The sequence below is a fragment of the Python bivittatus genome, unplaced genomic scaffold (genome assembly GCF_059951505.1).
Source record: "Python bivittatus isolate LINGU-HERP-01145 unplaced genomic scaffold, Pbiv_v1 ctg000020_np1212, whole genome shotgun sequence".
Taxonomy (NCBI): Eukaryota; Metazoa; Chordata; class Lepidosauria; order Squamata; family Pythonidae; genus Python; species Python bivittatus.
The window spans coordinates 63,316,270-63,342,107 of record NW_028277030.1 but is presented as its reverse complement, the minus strand read 5'-3'; the positions used below and the strand labels follow the sequence as shown (position 1 = coordinate 63,342,107).

Here is a 25,838-nt window from a genome sequence, read left to right as displayed (position 1 = left end):
GTTGTATGTAATGAGAATGTTGTACAGGTAGCCTTAACTTATGACTATAATAGGGACCCGAAAATTCATTGTTAAGCGGTGCAGTCATTAAGTGAGGCATCACATGACTAAACCCAATTTTACAACCTTTTTTGCCACTGTCATTAAGCAAGACATCATGTGACCGCAACTTTCAATCTTCCCTGCTGGCTTCCCCAATTACTTTGCTTGTTGGAAGTTGGCTGGGAAGGTCATAAATGGTATTCACGTGACCGCAGGATACTGCAACCACTGTAAATGTGTAATGGTTGCCAAGTGCCCAAATCACAATCATGTGACTGCAGGGATGCTGCAACAGTTTAAGTGCAAGGACTGGTCGCAAGTCACTTTTTTCACGCCATTGTAACTTTGAACAGTCACTAAATAAATGGTCATAATTCAAGGACTACCTGTAGATAAAAAGTATGCATAGTAAAATAAGAGAAAACATAATGAATGGGTGATGAATGAATACGGATTGAATACAAAAGTGAGTAACCAATGTAAAGAAGCACTTTGAGATGGTTTGGTCACACAGAGTGAATAAATACATATTACAAAATCCGTATAAAAGAAAGTACAAGTGTGTTGAAAGAAAGGGATTGACCAAGAAAGTAGTTTGGATGGAATGAATGAGATCCTGAAAAAAAGAGAGGGGAGAAGTTTAAAGAACAAAAGGGAATGTGTTAAGTGGCATATGAACATAACGGAAGCAAGGATGATTTGTAAATACAGGAAGTTCTGGAGAGGTATTACGAATGGTGTTTGTATAAACTATCTTTAGCTATTTTTCTTTTATCTCATCTCATGCTTTTAATTCTTTGTTTTATTATTTTTTACTTTTCTGCACCTTATAGAACATTGCTTCCCCGAAAAGGGAATAGGTGTGATAGAACTATTTGAATACCTGTAGTTAACGTGTGAAAAAAGTTAGTCCATATTTGGATGAAGAACAAATTACGAAAAAATCTAAGATGTGAAGAAATATATGTCTAAAAGAAGTAAACCCTCAGTTTTCAGAAGTCAATAAAAATGCTAAAAAAGAAGGAGCAGAAGCTGCTAATTATATAATATTTCCGATTTTTGACTGATTAGGTATAGTATGATGATAACAAATAGGTATTAGTTCTATTTTGTTAATTTAGTAGTAGTAGTAGTAGTAGTAGTAGTAGTAGTAAATTATTATATCTTAAATGAGGGTAGTTAGTAGAATACTTCAAAAATAGGCACAAGACATAGAGAAGATACCACACTAATCTGAAAATCATTGTACTGGGTTATCAGCAGGCTTCTGGGCCCAATTCAATGTGCTGGTTAATGCTTTTAAAGCCATAAAGGGCACATCACTGGGATTCATAAGGCAATCTCTTGGCAAAATTATTTTGGCAGACCCATTTTTAGATTATTTGATAAGTAGGGCAGATTTCTTTGTTGAAGATTTCTGGTCTTTGAGAGGTTTATGGGGTGTAGATAATAGGACTTCTCCGTTGCAACCCGAACACTGTGAAATCCCCCCAAGATTTGGATACCCCCAGTGTTCCTTAATGTTATAAACCAATTAAAATCAGTATTGTTCTAACATGCCTTCAGCCACGGATGGCCATCACAGATATTGCTGCTGTATTATTAGTTTTTTTTCTTTTTTGCCTATATTGTTTCTATTTAATTTATCTGGGGCTAGAGTTAAGGTTAAGGTTAGCTGTCCAGAGTCATTTGAGATTGGGTTGGATTATAAATACTACAAATAAATAACAATAATGTGGCATTTTTGTTGTTGTTTAGTCGTTAAGTCGTGTCCGACTCTTCGTGACCCCATGAACCATATTGCGCCAGGCCTTCCAGTCCTTCACTGCCTCCCTGAGTTTGCTCAGTTTCATGCTCATTGCTTCAGTGATGCTATCTAACCATCTCATCCTCTGCCGTCCTCTTCTCCTTTTGCCTTCAATCTTTCCCAGCATCAGGGTCTTCTCCAAAGAGATCTCTCTTCGCATTAGGTGACCAAAGCATCTGAGCTTGAGCTTCATTATCGATCCTTCCAATGAGCAATCAGGGTTGATTTCCTTTAAGATTGACTGGTTTGACCTCCTAGCAGTCCAGGGGACTCTCAAGAGTCTTCTCCAGCACCACAGTTCAAAGGCATCAATTCTTCGGCGCTCAGCCTTCTTTATGGTCCAGCTCTCACAGCCATACATTACTACTGGAAAAACCATAGCTTTGACTATGCGGATCTTCGTCGACAAGGTGACGTCTCTGCTTTTTAATATGCTATCTAGGCTTGCCATGGCTTTCCTCCCAAGGAGCAAGCGTCTCTTAATTTCATGGCTGCAGTCTCTGTCTGCGGTGATCTTAGAGCCCAAATAAATGAAGTCTGTAACTGCTTCCATTTCTACCCCTTCTATTTGCCAGGAATTGATGGGTCCAGATGCCATGATCTTAGTTTTTTTAATGTTGAGTTTCAAGCCAGCTTTCGCACTCTCCTCTTTCACCCTCATCAAGAGGCTCTTTAGTTCTTCTTCACTTTCTGCCATTAGGGTGGTATCGTCTGCATATCTGAGGTTGTTGATGATTCTCCCTGCAATCTTAATTCTGGCTTGTGATTCTTCCAGCCTGGCATTTCTCATGATGTACTCTGCATATAGGTTAAATAAGCAGGGTGACAGTATCCAGCCTTGTCGTACACCTTTCTCTATTTTGAACCAATCGGTTGTTCCATGACCGGTTCTAACTGTTGCTTCTTGGCCCGCATACAGATTTCTCAGGAGACAGGTAAGATGGTCTGGTACTCCCATCTCTTTAAGAATTTGCCACAGTTTGTTGTGATCCACACAATCAAAGGCTTTTGCATAGTCAATGAAGCAGAAGTAGATATTTTTCTGGAACACTCGTGCTTTCTCCATGATCCAGCGAATGTTGGCAATTTGATCTCTAGTTCCTCTGCCTCTTCGAAACCCAGCTTGTACATCCGGTAGTTCTCGGTTCATGTATTGCTGAAGCCTAGCTTGTAGGATTTTGAGCATAACCTTGCTAGCATGTGAAATGAGTGCAATTGTGCGATAGTTTGAGCATTCTTTGGCATTGCCCTTCTTTGAAATTGGAACATAAACTGACCTTTTCCAATCCCGTGGCCACTGTTGCGTTTTCCAGATTTGCTGGCATATTGAGTGCAGCACTTTAACACCATCGTCTTTTAGTATTTTAAATAACTCAGCTGGAATACCGTCATCTCCACTAGCTTTGTTGTTAGCAATGCTTCCTAAGGCCCACCTGACTTCACTCTCTAGGATGTCTGGCTCAAGGTCAGTGATCACACCAGCGTGGACATCAGGGACATTACTGATAATTAAAAATGCTAAAACCATGGAAATCATACATGTTGCAATTAATTATCACAATACATGCCTTTATAGTCCTTTTTATTTTTCACAATTCCTTGTAAGCATGTATATAAATGATAGAGTAAGGATTGTGCTATTTTTATTTAAGTATACTTTTATAGTTCATACAGAATAGTAAAAATAAGAATGTAGATTATAAAATAGAAGTTGGGGACAGAAATAGTTGTCTCCCAGAACCACAGTTTACTTTTTCAGTGCTCTGCAGTCTCTAACCAAAGGATTGGTTATCAGCAGTAACGTTCCTCTGTGGCTTTTGTAGACTGTAATTAGTCTCATCAGACTTCTGTATGTAACACCATCTCTTTCTTTACTGGGCATGCTTTTATTAAACATTCATGAATAAAAAATACAAGATTAGAAACCATTCTTCACAGTATATATAAATCTTTGATAAGCCTGCAGTTTGAAGATTTAAATGTCATTCCCTTCTAAAGGATGTTCAATGTTCACTCTTTTTTATTATTGGTTCCATTTATATCCTAGCTTTTTTCCAGGAGTTTAGGCTGACAACAATTAAAGCAGTAAAATCAATTTTAAAAAGACTACAAATAATTACCAGAAAATCGAGTAAAAATTCTTCGGAGCTGTTGAGATGACAATAAAAATTAAAAATTTTACACTTCTTTGGATTGGATTGCCTTTTTAAAGAGGAAGACATTAATTAATCAGTTTAATATCATAGGTCTAATTGAAGAATAGGGTGTAAGATTAGTGCTGGATCCTCTGTCTCCTTAAAGGTTATATGGGAGTTCAGTATGAGCTATATTAAATCTTACTTCCCAACATTTTGCACAGTTATAGTGTCTTTCAAGAGAGCGTGGGAAGAGTACAATATTGTTTCTCCTTCCTGCTTGTAGCCTGATTTTAACAAGCTTCAATCTGTTTTATGGTTCTTGCCCATCTTAAAAGGTAACTTCAGCATGTTGTTTGTGTTTCCTGATTGCATTTGCCAAACAGTGTATATCTATTTTAATATCTTTTTTCCTGTACAAACTGATTATTGCCAAATCTTTTTTTTCTTCTTGTGTATGCCTCCTTTTCTTCAGTGTTCCTAGAAAAAATGCTAAGGAGCACCATAATAACTGTCAAAAGTTAAGCAGATGATAGGCAAATACTGAATATGCCTCAGCTAAACCTGTTGCTTGAGATTTGTTTTTTCTTTCAAAAATATTCTGATTGAAAATAAAGTGAAGTGCAAAACAGTGTGATGTTCTTAAATATAATATGTTGAAAGTACTTTAGGCCTTCAAATTCAGGGGCACAGTGCAATGAAAAATGGTGAAAGAGATAAAAAAAATAGCTATAGAGTGGATATGCATTGCTTTTCTTTAGCAGTGAATAATGGTTAACAGTCGAGTGAGAATCTTGTGCCTAGTGGCTGCTTCATCTTATTTATTTTCCTCTTATATCTGAACTGCAGGCCTAAACCGCAGATTATAGTTCATCAGAGGAAACAAGTGTTTAGTTGAACCCAGTTCATTTTTTTTTTTAAGAAATAATAGTGGATGGAAGACAAGGGTTTAAAAAAAAGGCTAATTACTTTTGTTAGAGAGAAAGACGACTTAATATTTATTCAGCTCCACTGATTTTTTTATGAGAAGAATTTGAACTGATAGTGTTATATGCCCCACTTCTTTGAATGGTATGACATTCCATGAGCAATGCTTCAGGGTTTAGTAAGGGTTTTTTTGGGTTGAAAAATAGAGAATTATGGCACACTTTATTTATTTACTAGATGCACGTTCTGCCTTTTCTCTGACAGCTCAAGATGTTGTACATGAGGGTCTCTTTGAGTGTGCAAGGCAGCATATAAGGATTGGGGTTTGCAGACGTGGTTTTATCTGCATGGCAGGTTACAGTTTATGCTTCTCCCCAAAGTTTTTGGGTTGCAGGATGTCCCACAGTTTTATTCTACCCCTATATTTTTCAATATTTATATGAAGCTGTTGGGTGAGATTATCAGGAAATGCAGGACACAGTGCCATCTTTAGTGGATGATACCCAGATCTTGTCTTTCCCTTCTCTGACAGATGTGTAGGCCTCCATAATCAACTCCTGCTTGGACCAAACTGTAGTGCAGATGCAGCATAACAAACTAAAACTGAATTCAGACTAGCCCTAAGCTTTGGCTCTTAGTGAAAACTCAGATTGGCAGGGTACTGCTCCGCATTTTTGGATGAGATTGCAGTTCCTCTGAAAGAATATTTTCATAGTTTGGAGGTACGTCACAATCCTGCAGCATCCCTGAGTGCTCAGGTGAGTGCGGTAGTGATGAGTGCCAACTTTCAGTTATGCTTGATTAATCAGCTGACCTTGCTTCCATGACCCATGCGCTGGTTAACTCTCACATAGATTATTGTGATGCATTTTAAATGCTTATGCCTTTGTAGGAAACCAGGAAATTATAACAGGTCCAGAATGCTGTGTCTAGGCTTCTGTCTGGTATCACCCCTGAGGAGCATGTGTCACCTATCTTGTTTCAATTGTACCAGCTTCATAATCACTTTCCAAGCCAGATTCAAACTGCTTGTTTTAACATATAAATCCTTTAGAGTTTGGGTCTCACCTACCTTTAGGACTACCTTCCCCATTATGTCGCCAACCCAAAGATCCATTCATCTTCCATGCATCTGTTACAAGTGCTACTTAAAAAGGGGGCCTAGCAACCTCTAGTGGCAGCACCTTCTTGCTTGCAGAACCAATATTGTGATATTCCTTCACCCTAAGGAACAGACTTCACTCTCAGAGGCTAATTTTAAGAGGAATCTGAAGATCTGTTTGTATAGTAAGCATTCTCTTAATCTTAGTACTTTTATGATTTTGTATAATGGTTGATTTTTATGTTCGTTCATTCATTTGTTCATTCATTTATTTATTTATTTATTTTGTATATTGACCAAATCTCAATAATATTTGCTTTTATTGCTATTATTTATTGTTTTATTATTTGATTTGATACTGTTTTAACTGATGTTACTTATTTTTGTTTAATGCTATTTAGTATTTGGTAAACTGCCATGGGCTGGCCGGCCAGAAGCAAATGAGTACAAATGAGACAATAAATAAATGCTTTCTTTGAAAGTCCCAAAGCAGAGAGTTTGAGTTTCAAACAGGTCTAACTCTGTAACTTCTCAATTTAGAAATTAAGCAGAGGAGTGTGTGGAGAGTGTAGCTTTGAAATAATTAACAATGTTCTGTAAGTGGGTATTTAAAAATTATTTGTGATATACCTATCTACTTGTTTTGTCCTTATCATTTTCTATGTAAAGGTAAAAGACTTGTAGTTTCACTATGTTTCATATGCAGAAGAAATGCGGGTTTAGTCCTGCCCCTTTCAGCTAAGGACTCACTGCAGAGTTTTTGAAGATAATTGAGTTAGATCCAGAATTGGGCAGAACAGAAGTTTTCAACTTAAGGTCCCTTTGAGTGCAGGTAGGCTTCTCACCTCATTCTCCCTCCCCCTCAAAGATCCCTAAGAATATAGAAATATGGTCTTCAAAGTTGGGGGACCTTCTGAAGAAATAGAGGAGGGAATGCCAGGGGCCTAAAAGCAACAACAACACAACTAAATCAACAACAGAAACTCCTAACCCCCCTTTTTTCAGCAGGAAATCTTTGCTTGGATCCCAATTGCTTCTGTGAATAAAAGGAGGAGTCCTTAGAGGTCCAGACTTGTTCCAAACCATTGCCTCTTAGCCTCAACATCTCTATCAAAATGTGGGAAATTGGCTAACTTTGATGGGTATTAGTTGAAAACAAATACAATAAAGACTACAAATCACTTTGAAAACCAGGAAATACAATTGTGGAAAACATTGGTTTCTCAAGATAGCTGTAGTTTCAGGGGTTCACAAAATGATTGTTGCAGGAACATAGGAACAGACTCTCTATTAAAAACTAAGTTGATATCTTTAAAGGATACATTGAATACAAATAATTAGTAATATTAGTAATATGCATTTGGTGGCATTGTGTGCTCCAACTAAGGCAGTATATTTGAGTGATAATAAAGTGATATTTAATGCTAGAAAGGCAGAGGAAAGATAAGAGAAGAAAAATGTAGACCATCTTTCAACATGGTGGAATTCCATGGAGAAAAGCAAAAAGCTTACATCCAGGTTTTTTTTTTCCTTCTAACGTATGCACTTAGTGGAGGAAGCAACTGTCTTGGCAGCGTGATGTATTGATTTCTAAGTTGGAGACTGAAAGTCTCTAAGATTATGTAACAGAAGACTGTAATTAGTTGGAAAGTGAACTGGCTGTAAATCAAAAATGGCTTTGTAGACCAACCTGCTCATTTTGTATTGAACTGGAGTTAAATATGACTCTCACTTTTCTATTGGTTTTTTAACTATTGCTAAGCAACCAAGCATTAAAAAGAATTACATGAATATCAGCTTGTTGAATTTAAATATATATAAGATGTCTTCCAATATGAAAGAAAAAGGTGTTATCACATGACTTTAGTAGTTGATTAATGAGATATTGAAATACTGTGATTTTGAGAAGCATAGCTATCAGAAGTGACATCTAACAACTATTTGTGCCTACTGAAAATCTCTCTTTTTTATCTAAATTTAAAATATGGATATAAACATGTTTGTTCTCCACTATTTTAAAGCATAGACATTTACCCCCTGTCCTCCTCTCATAAAAAGACTCTGGAACTTGGGTCAAATTCAGCCAGCATTAAGTTTTTTGAGCCATCTTAGGTGCAAAGATTGTTGGTTCAGTTCTCTCACTGAAATTCCATGTAATTCAAAGTGCTTAATAAATTGGGATTACACTTTTGCACACATAACTGATAATACAAAATTATAATAGCTGTTCTGTGAATTGCTTACTGTAAAAGAGGATAAAAGAAAGAAGCAATAAACAATATCAAAGTCTTTAAAATAAAGGGATCTAAAAAATTGAAGTCTCTTTAAATATAGCAAAATGTTTGGCTGTCAGTCTCATTGTATGTAGTTTTGGAAGCTCAAATGCCACATGAGAAGAGGGAACAGGATTACATGAAAACTATAAAAAATATAAGATCTCAGAAAAAGTAGAGGTTGGCCCTGAAGCAGTAATAATCAACCAACACAAGATAGAAGATAATATCATGCTATACTAATAAAATTATAGAAAGCAAAAGCAATTGCTGTGATATCATTCATTGTTTAAAAAGCAATGTTGATGCAGATTGTTGAGAAACATAGGGACAGAATAGTGCCTGCATATTTTGCTGTGCATTGTGTATTCTGTAAGAGAATTCTTTTAAAAATTAAAGCTGTGACTCCAAGGATTATGGTTCGGGGAAGGGATTTTCCCTTTCCATTTTCTCCCAGGATATGCATTATTACGAGTGGTCACAAAACTCTGCAACTCTCACTGGGCTTAATGTTTCAAGTTGGTTCTCTTCCAGAGTTAATACCTATCAGACATAAGAAGGATAGAGCAGGTGCTGGAGTTCCCCACCCTACTGTACTCCTGTATTTTTCACAATCTGCTTTTAATTCTCCCTCTCAGTATTTCAGCAGGTAATGTGCAAATTCAGTTCTCCCCAAGCTTCTACTTCGAGAAAAAGAACTGTGCTGTCCATATGGATGTTGACTAATATGATTTACAGCTGGAAATATTTAAGAGTCTTAAATGAAACAATGTGTGTGTTCAGAAATTCCACCAAATATCTGAAACCATTGTCAGAGCTAGGAGGTATGATGTGGAACTTTTAATACCTGCATCTAGTTACCAGATGGAATGCTTGAATGTTTGTTTATTGAATTTATTTGTTGCCATACAGACTTCTGGCAGCTTACCAAAACAAAAAACAAAAAAAACCCCTACATTCAAACTACAGTATAAATATGATATAAACAAACAATAAAAAGTTCATTGTAAGATCTAAAACAAAAACATCTAAAATGATGATGATGTTAAAATGTCCACAGTACAACTAGGCAAACCAATCAATAACATCATATACTGTAGCATAAATAATTACTGCATCAATCTCACAGTAATAACACAGGATGACCACAAGTTCCAGAATCTCTTACACTCATAAAATACCTTTAGTTTCAAAACATACTTGACTATCTGAATGTTTAGCATGTTGGGCAATTACATTCCTGCAGTAATGTTATTTCCCTCTAGATTATAAAGATCTATCCCAATAATGCCTTTATTTATGTTTGCAAACATAATGTTAGAATACTGAACAGATAGTTTACTACAGTGTCTTTATAACAAAATAGTTCCTTGGCATCTTGTTGGTAGAATGGCTGATTTAATAGGGGATACACAATTACAACAGCTCCATCCAGTCTAATAGAATAAAATTAATGTCATATTCTTCAAAGCTGCTTTTCCCACATATAATAAAGGCTTCCAATCCTTTTTATAATTGATTGGTGTTCAGGTTGAAGATGTAGAACTACCTCGTTTAGAACATTGAACTGTTTGGTATCTTAACAATTCATTAGGAAATCAATAGGCTTTTAGGACATTACAGAATTCATTAGGTGTAAATAAATATACTTGCTAAGTTTAAAATCAGTGATTCAATTTTTATAGAGTCAAAGTAAATAGGAATCCTGTTATCATACTGTATGATCACTTTTAAGTAAATGAAAATGAATAGCAAAAAAATTTTTTTATTGCAAACTGAACGTTATACCTCAACTATTATGATTTTCAGTATTCAGTTTGGATGTATGGATTAATATTTTTAAAAAATCTTATTTTATTGGAGTAGTGCCTCATCTTTGTAAGAAAAATCTAGGTCAGATGGGCCTGTTGTTTCAAAGGTCCGATGAGGCAAGAACCAATCTCTAAGCAAGATATGTAGCCTTTAGCAGAACAGAAGTCCCAACTCATCTCATCCCATCAAACCGCACCCCCATACCTCATTTTCTAGTATCAGTCAAAACTAGCATTCTTCTGAAAACATTTTGGAACCTAGACTAGAGAAGGTCAGCAAAAAGTATGTTCTTGAAAGGCACAGGTAAAGTCCTGTCTATTTTAAATTTTATAAGCTTACCTATTACTATAACTAAGGGATGAAAATAGGCATGTTTTTACGCCTATTTTTACCTAATAAGCTGTGCATCTACCACGCAGACTACTGAAAGATTTCAATTAAATGCAAAGCAGTGTGTTTTTTATTAGATGTAGTTATCCTTTTAAAAGGTTTGATATTTTTGTCATTGTTTTAGTGCTTGAAAGTGGCTTGGTTAAGGCAGTCACCCTTTAACAAGTAAGGAGAATATTATGCTGCCTCTTCCCCACAAATGACTCTATTAAATTGTAAGGTAAATACTTTACAAAGCTTAATCTTTTGAAGAAGTAACATGGTTTATCAGTTACCTTATATAACAAGTTCATTATGGAATTGAATGTTCTGGCAGATTATCACTGAACTGTCCCTAGATTAAATCCACACCCTTTCACTGAACTATTTATAAAAAACTGAGAGTTTTAATACTTTAACAACATCCATTTAGCAGTCTAATACAGTTTAAATGGAAATTGGATTAATATATTGATATAACAGGATTGGCAAAACCTGCTATTGCTTGTTTTTTATCCTCTGCATTAGAGTGTAAAAATGGTCAGAACTTCAGTGATTTTATATTGTATATGTTTGTAAAGTTAAGATAAACATGATTGTTTCAGTATTTTATGAAGATGCTGGAGGTCTATTCCTTTGCTGAACTCCTCACCAGCATGTAGTTGCAAATTATTATCAGCATGTAGTTGCAAATTATTTTTACATGGTATTACCCTTTGTTGTTTAAAGAGCACATGAAAATATTACTCTTATTTTGAGAAAAGTTACCCAATAACAGTCCAGTGTCCTTCCAATACATGTCTTAAAAATCAAGTTATTAATTTATAATCTGTATGTGTTACAGCTACATGCCAAAATTAAGCAATTCTAAGCATATTTTCTCCTGTTACCCTAAGGATTAAAAAAAAATGTTATGAAGTATTCTACTGGCATACATGCTTTGCTGTGTTTTGCTGTTCTACTACATCATCTGAAACATTTAGTGATAAAACAGGTCTTACAGCTTATATGTGCATGACCTGATAAACTTTCCAAACTTCTCCTAATCTAGTTTACTTTGTAATGAGTATATGCACTTAGACTTAAAAAAAAGGTGCACACATGTATATATTTCTGTCTGTAACACTATAATGTAATATCATATACAATGCTATTCCTTTTATTTGCATTTCTATCAGTAGTTTGCTTTAAAATCTTATCTATCTATCTATCTATCTATCTATCTATCTATCTATCTATCTATCTATCTATCAAATTTATATGGCCGCCCATCTCACGGAAAAGTGACTCTTGTTGTTGGTTTTAGTTTATTAGGACATTTATTTTGTTGTTATGCAAAAACATTATATACTTGAATGATGATATAAAACACTTTTCCCCCAGGCTTCTGAAAAATCACCTCTGTGTGTGGTGTGCAAGAGTGTATGTGCATGTGCACACAGTGGGTGTCACATTTCAGCCTAGTAGCTTTACTGAGGTTGGATTTGTTGTTATAGTTAGATGACACAAAAAACATTAGAAGCTGCACTGTGTAAAATAGCTTCTGAATTGGATATGGAGGAGACTTTAATGAATAGTCCACAAAGTTAATTACTATATTCAGATATGATAATGTTTAATACTTTGCTCTTACATTTAGTTCTTAGATTCTGAAACTATTTTCTTATTCATATATTTATGTTGCTCTGAATTAAAAATAGTTTTAGGGAGTACCTGTTCTCAAAGAAGAAATATATCATTGGTGGAATCCAAAGTACAGTTATTAGGCAGTGAGCATCATTGGACTCCAAGATGTCATTTTTAGGAATGTTTTCTGTTTAGAAACATTTCACTGTCTAAGAACCTATTTTTCCCAATTTTTAAATAAGCATTAGAAGTGAAAGTTGCTCATTACTTTTTATTTTTCAGTAGCATAAATGTTGCATGCTATAATAATATGCTCAATAAGATGGATATTATAATTTTATATTCATTGTTTAATGGTTTGATAACAAATAGGAAAAAATGAGAGTGTCATTCTTGGAATCAACACAGTCACCTGCATTTTCCCCTGGCTATTTCCATGACTAGTAGCCCATTTTATAATAGATAATTCACTTCAGTTACTTTATTATATTTTTCCAATCCAATGTAATGTTGGAAATAAATTATGTAAAGGGCTCAGAACTCTGCCCATTTGTCCATCCATCAGCAGGATCACTTGTTTTGAGGGGGGGGGGTAGAAGGCAGCAAAAGAAAGAATGAGTTTGAAAATGGGTTGGATAAGGGTCAACGAAGGGGGAAAAAATCATCAATGTGCCCCATGGAGAGGCAGCGGGACAGTGGCTCAGAATGTTTCTGATCCCTTCATTCTTAGCCCCCCTTCCCTCTTGGTCACATGATCCAGAGCAAAGCTATTATTAAGACGTTAAAAAAAAATCCAGGAGTCATCCTGTTCATACTTTCCCTGCCTTGCTTGAAGTGTGATTATACCTCTTATTACCTTATTACCTTCTGTTCACAGGCAGCTGTAGGAGTTTATCAATCTTAAATAATGATCAAAATATGCTTTCCACCTAGACTTTTATTAAATTTAAAATGAATCTCAGTATACGGTACTGTTAAAGATTAAGGAGTTGGCCTAAGAGAAGCTGCTTAAAATTCACCTTCACAAATTACAAGAAGGCTCCTGTCAACCCAACAGGTCGAAAACTCACATGAGTAGATAAATGGGTACTCTCACTCCGGTGGGAGGAAAAATGCTGGTGGCGCTTGCACGGTAGTTGGGAGCAGCTGCCGGTAAGCGCGAAACCGCACTCGCCCGAAAAGAGCACGAAGCAACAGAAACCCCGCCTCCTGCGCTCGCCAGCTGGGCTCTGCTCTAGGAAGGAGGCTCTGGCAAACCACTTCCGAAAACAATTGCCTTGAAAACTGCAAAGGACTCGTCCAAAGCAGTCACTGCAGGGTCAGTAAATGACTGAGCGCAGACAAAAAAAAAAAAAAGCCAAAATATGGTTTGCTTGGATGTTTTGTTTAGTGAGATGTGAATAAGAGACAGTGATTAAAGCCTAAACTGTTTTAAACCAATCAACCAATGTCTGAATCCATGATTTGTTGTTAATTTACAGCTTGGAACTATGGTTAGTCTGCTTTGTGAATAGAGACACATGGCTTCATTCTGTTTTTTCTAGTTTATTCCTGATGCTTCAGATCATTTCACAAAGTTGTCAAACAAGTTATGATCACACAAATCATGAATATTGTCCTTGTCTGTAAAACTGATGGAGAAATAATTACCTTTTTAGATTAGACATATTGAAAAGTCTTATTTCTATAAATGCAGCTTGTAACAGAAATGTGGCAGGATTCTTGCCACTCAGTTCAATTCTACTTTAAGCAAGTGGTAGAGCATTTGCTTTGCCTACGAGAAGCCTGGAGGTTCAACCCCTGTTGTTTCCTAGTGCTGTTGGAAACATTTCACCTGAAAGCCTGGAAAGTCGCTAGCCAGTGGTGATGGTGCTGGGTTAGATGCTGTTCAGTGATGTGACTCAAAAGAATAGAAGACTTAAATATTGTATTAATCTTCTTGTGACTCTTTAGTCATTTAAAATTCATAATCACTGTATGTCCTCTGCTATAGTCTATTTCTTAACCATAATCCCATATCTTTTTTCCTGGATTAAATTCCATTTATGGGATTTATTTTTGAGCAGGCAACTATAGGATTGTGTGACTCAGGAAATTAATATTTTTTAACTAAAAATAGTGCCTGTAAATATATCTATACAGTGGTACCTCAGGTCATGAACTTAATTCGTTCCGCGACTCTGGTCGCGACCCGAATTGGTTGCGACCCGAATCAAATTTTCCCATAAGGTTCAATGTAAATATGGTTAATCCGTTCTGAACCATATGTATTTTTTTTTTAAATCACAAAAATATGAAACAAAGTATAGTACAGTACAGTACGAAGAGAGAGAACACTAACCTTGCTCAAGGCGACTTCTGGCATAGAGGACAGGAAGGCGGGTGGGGAGGCGGTTATTGTTTGGAGGGAGAGTTCCCCTTCCCTACAGGAAGCCACGACCATGTGTCACGGGAGGGAAAATGGCTGCAGATCCTGTTCGTCACCCGATGCGGAGTTTGTGAACGGAAGCAAAATTTTGCGAATGGTGCTGTTCGTGAACCAAATTGTTCGTGAACAGAAGCGTTCGTGACCCAAGGTACCACTGTACTTATATTTTATACCTAGCTTGAAGTGAAATCTGACACTTGTGTCTGTCCACTTTGTTGCCCGACTTTTCTTATGAAAATGTTGAATATTCCAAGAGCATTAACTTGGCCAGAGTGGCTGTGGTTGGCCTTCCCCATATCCTGTCTATAATTGCCTGGGTGGTTATGAACAATATTGCTTCTTCGGCACAATTTGTATTAAGGGTGTTTAGTGTTTACTTTGCTGTGGCAGTAAAGCTCTGGGAATATGAAAATACTTGCATATGTGAGGTATAATATAACATTAGAATACATTATCCAGGAAATATTATATAGAGAGATATCCATAACAGACAGACATTGGAGTGAAAAAAACTAACAGAAGAACAAACCATTACACAGGCTCTGGAGTGTATTGTCTTATATTTAGTTTTAATACCAGTATTTTAATTGAATGAATATGTCTGGTGCAACAGTCTTCTATTATTGTGGGATACTACCAGGGCTGTGGAGTTGGAGTCATGGAGTCAGAGTCGGAAGCAATTCTTAGGTTACTGGAATTGGAGTCAGTAAAAATGTACCAACTCCAACTCCTAATAAATTTAAATTGTATATAATATAAATAAATTTTTGAACTAGTACAGAAAGTTGTTCATGAATTTCTTTTATAGTTTCTTTATTTTATATCCTATTACTTTATACTCTATAGTCTTTTGATAAAAATATAACCCAGTTGTTTTTATTTTTTAGCTTTTATCCTTTGATTAAACTATAAGGTTACTCAATGTTTGTAATTTCTTTAATAAATAAAATAAAAAACCCAGAATGTCTTAGCTATAGCCTTTAGACCCAAGTTTTAACAGGTTAGGGTTCTAAAAGGTTGCCTGCTGATTCACATTGGCAGTGATGAAATGCCTTATATGTTGCATGCTTGCAGTCAATATAGGAAATATATAATTAGTATATTTATAATTTATTTCCTATATTGATATATAGTTAAAGGAGTTGGAGTCGGAGGTACCATGAGTAAAGGAGTCAGAGTTGGACTCAAAGGTTTTATGTGCCGACTCCACAGCCCTGGATAATAGTGTAGCATCTAGCTTCACAGATGATTTTTATCCACAGCAAACGACTATGCCCTCAATTATCATATATATTCTCAAATCAAGAAACCTATTATAACAATGAGGAAAAATTGAGAATTTTCAAAAGGGCTAGCAGAAAAGGCATTTAAGCATTTTTCTATGGAATTAATCACAAGAAGAAATCTTATTCATGATTTTATCCATAGAAGCACCCCTCCTGAAAGTTGAGAGACATTTTACATGGTAGTAATAATAGAGATTTCTTCTCCTTGAAGAGTGTTTACTTGATTTTTGACAATCCTTCAAAAGCCCTTTCAGCCTTGGACGACAGTCCATATAATTCATAATGCATCAGCAGGTGACAGAATCTGCCCAACATTGGCTGATCTCAAAACATACAAACAAGGATCAACTTGCTTAGTACTTGGATGGGAGACCACCAATAAAGTTTAGGTCTGTAGTCTAGATTAGGAAGCTGAAAAATATCTTGCAAGTAGGTAATAGCAAATCTCTTCTATAATCTTACCAATAATAGAGCATGGATGTATCCGTGGAGCTGATTTCAGCTTGAGCATGACTCCCTTTAATTGTTAATACTGTAGTAAAAATTGGATTTGGCCGGTCTGTTTTCTTTTAATTCTAGGGTGGGCATCCTTTTTTGGCCTCAGGGCAGCACTTTGCTTTTAAGCCCTGCACATTTATGTGGATACTAATGTGATAATACTACTGGGAGGGAGGTGAAATTTTCAGCATAGAGTTGGGCTTAAAAAAAAAAAAAGGAATAAATTTGAAAGCTGAAATGGATATCTTACATCTTGGAGAAACATAAGGTATCCACTTGGATTTTTTATCCCTCCATGAAGGGAGGGGGGAACATGCCCCATCGTTTTTCAAGTGACTGGTTTTTGTTTTTTTAAAAAAATATTCAAACCTCTCAACTGCCCATGCAAAAAAACGAAATCCCAAACCCACAAAACTACAGATCAAACGCCTTGTCCCTGCCTACTTTGGAGGTCTCTAGAAGGCAAAATGAGGTATAGGAAAGGTTTGTCAACGGCCTCTTTAAAGTATGTGCTGAGAAATGAATACCGTAATCAAGTGGGACTTGACCAAAGCAGAATACAGTAGGTAAGACAATTATTTTTTGTGGTGTGGACTCTCTGCTTGTGGTAATTGCATCTCAATATAGTATTTGTCGTCTTAGCAGGTGCCTTACACTGTTGGCTCATGTTCAGTTTGCAGTTTACGACAACACACAGATCCTTTCACATATAGTACTGTCAAGCCAGGTCCTCCCCGTCCTATACTTTATCTTTTTTTTTCTCCCCTGGTGCAAGTTTTTACATTTCTCCCTGTTAAATTTTATCCTGTTCCTTTCGTCTCACTGTGCAGATGCCAGTCCTCCTAATGTTGTGTAATCTGCAAACTATAAAATCATTCCCTCAGCCCCTTTATCCAGATCATTAAAAATGTTGAACAGCTCAGGGCCTAGGACACAGCCTATGGCACTCCACTCCATAATGCTCTCTGGTTTGATAGCTCTTTTAAATAAAATATAGTACAGCATGAGAATAATATAATGGTAAATTCATTTTAGATTTTGTGGAGGAACATTAGCAGAGGGATGAGCAGAAAACAATGAGTATAGTTAAAAATAAAATACTTTAGTTTAACTTTGACCTTAATTTCAGATGACCAAGCATTTTTATTATATCTGGGTTTTTTAATATTTACTTAAATTAGAAGATGTAATAAGTGGGAAAAAAATCAAGGATAAAACTGAATGAACCTGCACTGCTTGCCAATCTGAATTCCACATTGCTGACAAGCCAGCCACAGGGCCCATAGTCTTGGATTAATTGTGATTTACAGCAAGAGAGAAGGTCTGTGAAGACAGCATGAAAATGTGCCAGGAAACTTAACAGTGAGATAGACTCTGTAGATTTGAATTGAGAGCATCTTATGTTGATTGAAAAAGGGCCACTCCAAGTCAGTTTTTCTTTTAGCTTGGAAATCAACGCTGAAAAAAAACCTTGCTGCATTGGTCATAGTGATTATTATCAGTTCTCTTTCTTGTAAGCTACTTTAATTTAAATAGTTCTTGTAGCTATATCACAGTGCTGACATCATTATGTTTTCCATTTAAAGTAATTGTTATCAAAACCTAGTTGTGGGGGTTGTTGTTAGCATTTTATTGTGATTGAAGTTCTGTCCCCTCTAACATCCATTGATGCAGGCTTAGTTGTAAAAATTTTTATAGCTGCATGTTCTTTTCTGAAGTTTTATAGGCTATGTGATTGTTGCACAGCAGGGAAAAATAATATGTATCCTTTTACATATAATAAACATTTGGTACTGCTTGTTATGAAATATATCACTGGACTTCTAGAATTTTTAGACACCCCAAAATATGTTGGTTTCTAAATTTCTGATCAGCCTCAGGGTGTACTTTTAGGCTATGGGAATATATATTTAAATAAAAAACAGATATGGAAAAATATGTAAATCATACTGTTCCATCAATCTGCTAAGTAACATTTTAAGCATCAGTATATTTCCTGCCTCAGTATATCAAATTTATACTTCCTGCCTTAAAAGGCAAAACTTCCTGTTCTGCCTTTTAAGTCTTAATTACACAATATTTGAACTACTTAGCTACCAAAAATATTCTAATTTCTTTAAATGTTTTAGTGAGAAATCATGTTTGTATACATAGACTGTAGGTGGTACATGACTTCTATATTATTATCATATTATTATAGCGTAGTATAAAATCATAGTTACATGTTTGGATTCTGTTCAAAAGATTTCATCTCCGGATATTTCACTTTCAATACAGTAGAAATAATAGTTTCTTTGATCAGGCAAATGGCTTTTTAATATGGCAATGAGTTTGAGCAAAAAAAGAAGTGTTCCTAGGTAGCCTGTTCAGGTTCCTGTTTTCTATTTAGCTGTGGTTAATCTGCAGTCATATGCAGATCTTCTAATCCCTGCAGTGCTATAGGCAGAAATAAGGGATTAGATCTGCCTTCAAATCTTGGATGAACTCTCTAGAATTATAAATGAGGTATCTCAAATAATACAAATAGTAACACTGTATTTCCAGGATTGTTCCTGCAAGGACTTTTAGTAAATATATAGCTGTAACAGTAGGTGTGATTTTATGTGAGCTGTTCCTGGTATATTTTTCTTAAAGTCCATTTGTCATTTATTTAATCCTCTTGGGTAAGTCTTGAATTGGTCTATAATTGATACACAGTGGTGCTAGCTGCTGATTTTAAAGTCAAGTGGAGAAATTCATTGACAGTAGGCTCTTAATGGTTCTCAGTTTTAGTTTAATGGAAAAAACATATTCCTAGTCCTGGAGGGCTGTAGCCTTCATTGTTGGGCTTCTTGCTGGCATCTGGCTCATATCTGTTGAAAATAGAATGGTGAACTTGATGGGGCTGTGGTCTGATCTGGTAAGGCAGCTTTTATGCAAATAGCTAGTTTAACCAATTGAGTAGGTTGGTAGCAAACTGCATCTGTCTTGTCATTGTACTTGCAGTACTATGGCAACCTCTGTTGTGATAGTCTCTTTTTTAGCCAGGAACACAGCAGAGCAGTTGCATCTTAATGCAATTGAACCTATTGTTGGCTACCTCAGAGAAAAAGAAGACCTAGTTACATTTCCTCAATAGAGTTTTATAGTAGAACATTAAGATATCGAATGTGGCCGGTGGTTAGAAAAATAGAGTACAGTACTATGCTTTTGGGTCCAGACAGTAATGACGTGAAATGAGGAGGAGACGATTGGCCTGAAGAACTTATTTGTAAGCTCCCCCACCACCACATTCTGCCTTTGTAGCCTCATCTAGAAGAAAAATCCGTAACACTTTAAACATTCTAGTGGCGTTTCTTTCAGTTACTTAACCAATTGCTTAAAAAGAACATGATATTTTATTATGTGAATTCTTCAGTAAACAACTTAATGGTAATAAGGAAACACAACAGCCTTATTCCCTACTCCCAAAGTTTGTTACAAAACTATTATTCTATAGTGAAATAAAATTCTGTAACTAAAGATTTATTTTAAATAGAAAGAAAACCACAGAGGTATAAATAAGTCATATATGATAAACAGCTCCTTGAATAGAACCTTTGAAGTACTTTCAGTACCTTTTCAGTTATGGTGAAGACTGCCGTTGCACACATTCATTTAATGAAAAAAATGGTAACTGAACACCTGAACAGTGCAAAGGATGTGGCAAAATTTATATGTGTTCCAGTAGACATCATATGACTGCTGATGTTTTTTTGACATACAGTAGGAAACCATCATCTTTGTTTAATTAGATTAACTTCTGCTTTTCGCTCTACTTATTTGGTGGAACCAGCAATCAATGCCAACTTCAAAACGTGGGATTCTGGAACAGCTGAATGCTGTGCAGAACCCATGAGAGCACAATCTGCCTTTTCATTGAGTCACAGTTGAAGAAGAAACAGTTGAAGGCAGAAGAGTGGGGGAGGAGGGAATTAGTTTGTATTCAGAGTGAACCTACTGTAATTGTTCCTCTAATAAGATCCACAGGAAACTGAATGTGGTTGCTGTGTTTTCTGTAGTGTTGATGTTAAGTATTGGTAAAATCCTTGAGCTTGATTCCTAGTGAATTCACAAGTCCATGTAGTTTTCTTCATAATAGTAAAGAAATAGTCTACCACTGCCATGTTATGAGACATTTTTTGTCTTCCTTATGTAACCTACAACTCTGGTATTCCCTGGTGGTCTCCCATCCAAGTACTAACCTTTCTAAGTCCAGACACAGGCCAAGTACTATCATCTGCTGAGACTTAATAGTTTTATTGCCACTTAATCCTTTTACACAGTTACCTCAGTATAAGCCCCAGTGAATTTACAGCTGATTAAATATTCATATACTGGTCTTTTAATCTTCTGTTTTGTATAATACAATTGTGATGGAAATGATGGCTCCAATATATTATTCAAGTTTAAAATGCTCAGTTAGATGACCAGGGAAGTATTAAGTATTGCCTTTTCTTCCAGTGAGTGGTATTTTAAATTACAGGTAGTCCTCGCTTAACTACCATTCATTCAGCGACTGTTCAAAGTTATGATGACACTGACTGAATAATAGTTATGGCTGGTCCTCGATGTTAACTGCTGTTGCAGTGCCCCCACAATCATGTGATAAAAATTTGGGCACTTGGTGGCCCATCCACATTTACGACTGGTGGGTGTGTTTCAATTGCCCCCACCCACTTATCTCCCCCAATCTCTGCCCTTTTGGCTGCCCTGCACTTCGCTATTGCCTACCCCTGCCACTCCATGCCACCCCCGGCTGACCTTTGCCGTCTTCTTCCTCCCCTGTTGATGAAGCGTGCCCGGCCATGGCAGCTGCTGCCCCTCCCCACAAGGCCTTCCTGATCATAATTTGCAACCTTCCCTGCCAGCTTCAAAGTCAATAGAGAAGCTGGCACGAAGTCAGAAGTCACAGTCACATGAGGTCCTTGCTTAACAACCCGCAGTGATTTGCTTAATGACGGGGACTGCCAGAACTGCCGTTACTAAGCGACATTATCATGTGATATTACGCTTTAGGACCACTTCGCTTAACGATGGAAATTCCTGATTACCATTGTTAAGTGAGGGCTACTAATACTCCATATCTTCCCCTCAAAAGGAATTGTTGGAAAGGCATTACATCTTGCCAGGGTTAGGGCTGCTCTGAATTTGAAAACTGTTATTTGGCTTAAATATCTAGCAGGCTTGAAAGAAGGTGAGCAACTACCTAAGAACAAGATTTTTGGAATGGCAGCTGGATCTGATTAGTCTTCTAAATTCTTCATACGCTGATTAAAGGCTGCCATATGTCCTTATATCCCATTATCAGGATTACGTTGGGTGTGAAAACTGTTGCATTTCAATTTCCTACCCAAAGTTGAAACAATGCCATCAATTAAAATCGGGTGTGAGGCCCATGGGGTGGGGGGAGCATCTTTACTAAATAGGAAAGGAAGCATGTCCAAATATGAGTTTAAATTTTGGTTGTTGCCAGTCTCGTGGTACAACACCATGTTAAGAAGCCATCATTTATATTCAGGATCTTCAGAAGAATTTAACACTGAGATACTATAACATGTAAATTTGTTTATATACAATAGTTGAATTAGTTCAAGTATTTTATCATTAATGGTGTCATTGGTTAATAGATATATCCATGAATTGGAATATGAGTAGTGTCATATGTATCGCAATTCAAGCCTGATTTCTCGGGATCCCTACCTATGCTATCACTTCTCCATGACTTCCGAGGATTTCTGTGGCTGATTCTTTACCTGGAGAGATGAGTAGGATTAAATAGATTTTTGTACCTGTTACTTGAATTCTGCAAACAGTTAAGGTTCTGGAGAAATCAGAGTAACATGAAAGTAAGTTTAAGTTACTTCTTCATTTCAGGAAAATCATAAATGTGATAATAGGAATAAATAATAAGACATTTAACAAGCCTCCCGTGTAACAGCAACATGAGCAGTGTGGGTGGAGGTTGAGCTATGTAATGTAGGAGATTCTAATGCCAGGATTAGCTGCTTATTTTTGCATCTTTGCAGGCTTTGATGCCAAGCAGCAGTTGCTTGGCATGGGAGAGCTGCCACTCAGATTCCAGTAACCTCTGCCTCACTTACGTTAATTTTAACTTGGTTATTTGTCTAGGAACATTGGTACATCAGGATTTTCTGTAAGCCTAGTGATATTTTGGATGGAGAATGGAGCCAGAATGAGAGACCGAGACAGTTGTAATGCCATTGCAACATACTGTGTTTTTCCAAGTATAGGCTTTGATTCAGCCTCCTGTTTCATGAACACAACAGGATCTTTTCACACCCTCCTTTCCTCTGCAGCCTCCTCTTCCCCACAGAGGTCTCTTTCTGAGAGTTGGGGAGACTCATGTCATGTTGTAGGGTTTGTTGCAACAAAGGGGAAATAACAAACATTGGAAGCATCCTTACCTTTTTGGCTCCAAGTCATTGCCTATCTGTATTGCCTGTCGTTCTGCATGTTTCTAAAGATGATACAGATAGTCCTTGACAAAACTGGGACCGGAATTTGTGTCGCGAAGCAATGTGGTCATAAAGTGAGATATCACATGACCGTATTGCTTAGCAACCGCAATCCTGGCAGTCCCAGTTGCCATCATTAACCAAGAATTGCTGGTTGTTAAGCAAGTACCCACCCCAATCCAAGTCACTCTGGACTTGGTCCCTCCCAGCCCCGAATCTCAGTAAGGTAAGAGACTGTCTCCAATTCCCCCCACCCACCTCTCTCCCACTCATCTCTGCAGCCGCCCCAGCCCTGTCCCAGCTGCAGTTGCCCTCGCCACCCTGCACTCCAAGACCCGTGCTGCCCTGCGCTCTGTCACTCCAACTGACCTTCACCGTCGTCTTCTGCTGCTGATGAAGCATGTCTGGCCTGGCGGCTGGGCTGGGCTGGGCTTCGGCTGTCGGGGGGGGGGGAGCCAAAAGCAGCCCTAGAGCCCCAGCATGCCAAAAAGTCCCTTTGCAAAAAGGTCCTGGGCAGGGCTGGGCTTTTACTTCAATCTGTGGGGGGGGGGGCAAAAACCTTGCCCAGCCCTGCCCTGCCCTGCCCTGCCCTGCCCTGCCCTGCCCTGCCCTGCCCTGCCCAGGAGCATGGCACAAAGCGGCATTTTGGCATGCTGCTCTCAGGGGCTACTTTTGGCTTTTCTTTTTTTTTTTAGCTTTTTTTGGGGGGGGGGTTTGCAGCACAAAACAGAAGCCCAGACCAGCCCTGCCTAGGAGCTTTTTCGCAGGACAGCAGGGGGCCAAAAGGGCATAGATTGGAGAAAGTAGGCAAGTGGGGAGAATTGAAGCACCCCTGTGGCTGTAAATATGAGCAGGCTGCCAAGCGCCCGAATTTTAATCACATGACCTCAGGGGCATTTCCACAGCCATATCTTTGGGCACTGGTCATAAGTCACTTTTTTCAGTGTGTTTGTAACTTTGAACGGTCACTGAACAAATGGTTGTAAATAAAGGACTACCTGTACTGGCAGAAGGATGCCTTTAATTGTTGCATATCGTAAACAGAGGAAAAATAGCATTTACATATCACCTAGTACTTAAGTTCTACTCAGTCATGTGTAACTTCCTATTCGGCAACTTAAAATTATTTTGGAAGGTAGCTTTAACTGAAGTTATTACAGAAAAGCAATAGCATTCTTTTAAAGTTTTCTAGTTTCTCAGTATAGAATTCCATAAAGTAAACAAACAAAAGAAAATATTGATGCTGTTTCTAATTTCTGGCATTTTACTGCACAGTTGACCTCTATAGTTTGGGTGTATAATTGTTTTTCTTTCCCACATCTCTGCCACAAATTCTGTTAAGCCTCAGTCTTGTACTCATCTGTCAACCGTAAGACCTGCTAAAATTAAATGGATGTCTTATAAGGAATTAAGTATGGATTACACTTCATAGATGTGTAAATTGTACTGAATAATTCTTAATCTTTCTGAGTTTGTAATTAACAAGATTACAAGGAAACAAAACCATTCTCCAAAAATTGAATAAGAAGTAAAAGGGTTAGGTTTGGTGAAATAAAAAAAAATTAGTTCTCATACAGCTTCATACAAAATGAACAACAGTGCTAATATAGAAAATCTATTTGCTTCAGCTCAGGTCTTACTGCAAGAAGAATCAGAGAACTGTACTCAGGTATTACTTTGAAAAACTTAGCACTGTATGTTTTTTTAATTTCCTTAGCAAGTCAAATTCTTTGTTAATTACAAATCCTGGTTTCAAACTGTGGCTTGTTAAAGGAGAAAGAAACTTTCTGTGATAAACTTTTGGTTAGTATAACTCCCTGTAGGAGGAGCCCATTCAAAGTTTATGTACAACAGTGTATATCAGCATAGTTGCTTGCTAATCATAAGGTAGAATTCATAGCAGTTGTTGCCAAATGCTCATATGTACCTTTGCAGAAAAAAATGTCTTAACATTTAAAAGCCATGGTGATGTCAAAATTATGTTCGATGATGCAAATGACTTGAATAAAATACCTGCATCATTTTGTATCATGATGCAAAAGAACACTAATATGTCATTTGAATCATTTGTGCCATGTGACGATGCATGCAACATCTCTTGCCCTTACATCTGTGGATGTCCATGGATACATCGAATGTGTATTTTAAATAATTTAAACTTATTTCTTTATGTGTTATTCCCAGTAATACTGGCTATTTTACAAGAACTCACACGTTGAAAATCTTTCTTCCCAGATCATTCCACGTCAAGTGGTACTTCCTCGTTTAAACCCAGCCGCTCCTTGGCCTCAATTCCCACTGCCCATGTAATGCCGTCTAATACCAACACTTCGCTTTCAAAACACAGGGATCCTCTCAAGTCTGACTCTTTGAAGTGGAGCACAAGCATTTTGAGATCTGCTCAAAGCAGGCATCAGGGCATGATGGACAGCTCTCTTGATATGAAAGATTTGAGGCCTGTAAGGAAGTGGTCATCATTGTCCAAACTCAGCACGCCTATTAGTTGTAACCAGGATGGGGGTGTTTATTCGGCAGAATGCAGGGCCAACTTGGATACAAATGGAAGAGACAAGACTGTTTCACCACAACTAAGAACAAGTGGATCAAGTTGCTTGTACAATAGTATGGAACGATTAAAGGCTGAGGACAGAGAAAGTGGGAAGAAAAAGAATTCTACCTTGAACTGCAAATACAAATTTGAAAGTTGCAGCCAAGAAGACTGGGGGGTTCCTGATTCCTCAAACAGGAGATATGCCTTAGACATGACCTATAGTGCCTTACCTGAAAGCAAGCCTGCTCCATTAAACTCTGAGGTTTTTCATCAAGAATATATAACTTTGGAACCACAGGCTGCAGTCCCATCCCAGGTTTCCATTCAAACTTCTGAAAGGACTCAGAGGTGGCTTACAGAACAATTTCATACAAATCCTCCAGAATCCAGGCCTTCCGAGGAGTCATACAGCTTATCTCCATGGCAGTTACAGCAACTTGAAGAACTTAGAACAGGAAGTGAACATCCTTTGCAGGTAAGAATCA

At 37.2% G+C, this 25,838-nt stretch overlaps 1 protein-coding gene across 2 annotated transcripts in view; it reads left to right on the top strand.

The window, feature by feature from the left end:
- CEP85L (centrosomal protein 85L) overlaps window positions 1–25,838 on the top strand; it is a 113,695-nt gene that overhangs the window by 29,653 nt on the left and 58,204 nt on the right. For both annotated transcript variants that reach the window (XM_007427756.4, XM_007427755.4), the window contains exon 3: window positions 25,038–25,828. In XM_007427756.4, the coding sequence (XP_007427818.1) occupies window positions 25,038–25,828 (791 nt within the window). The remainder of the gene's footprint in view (window positions 1–25,037; window positions 25,829–25,838) is intronic.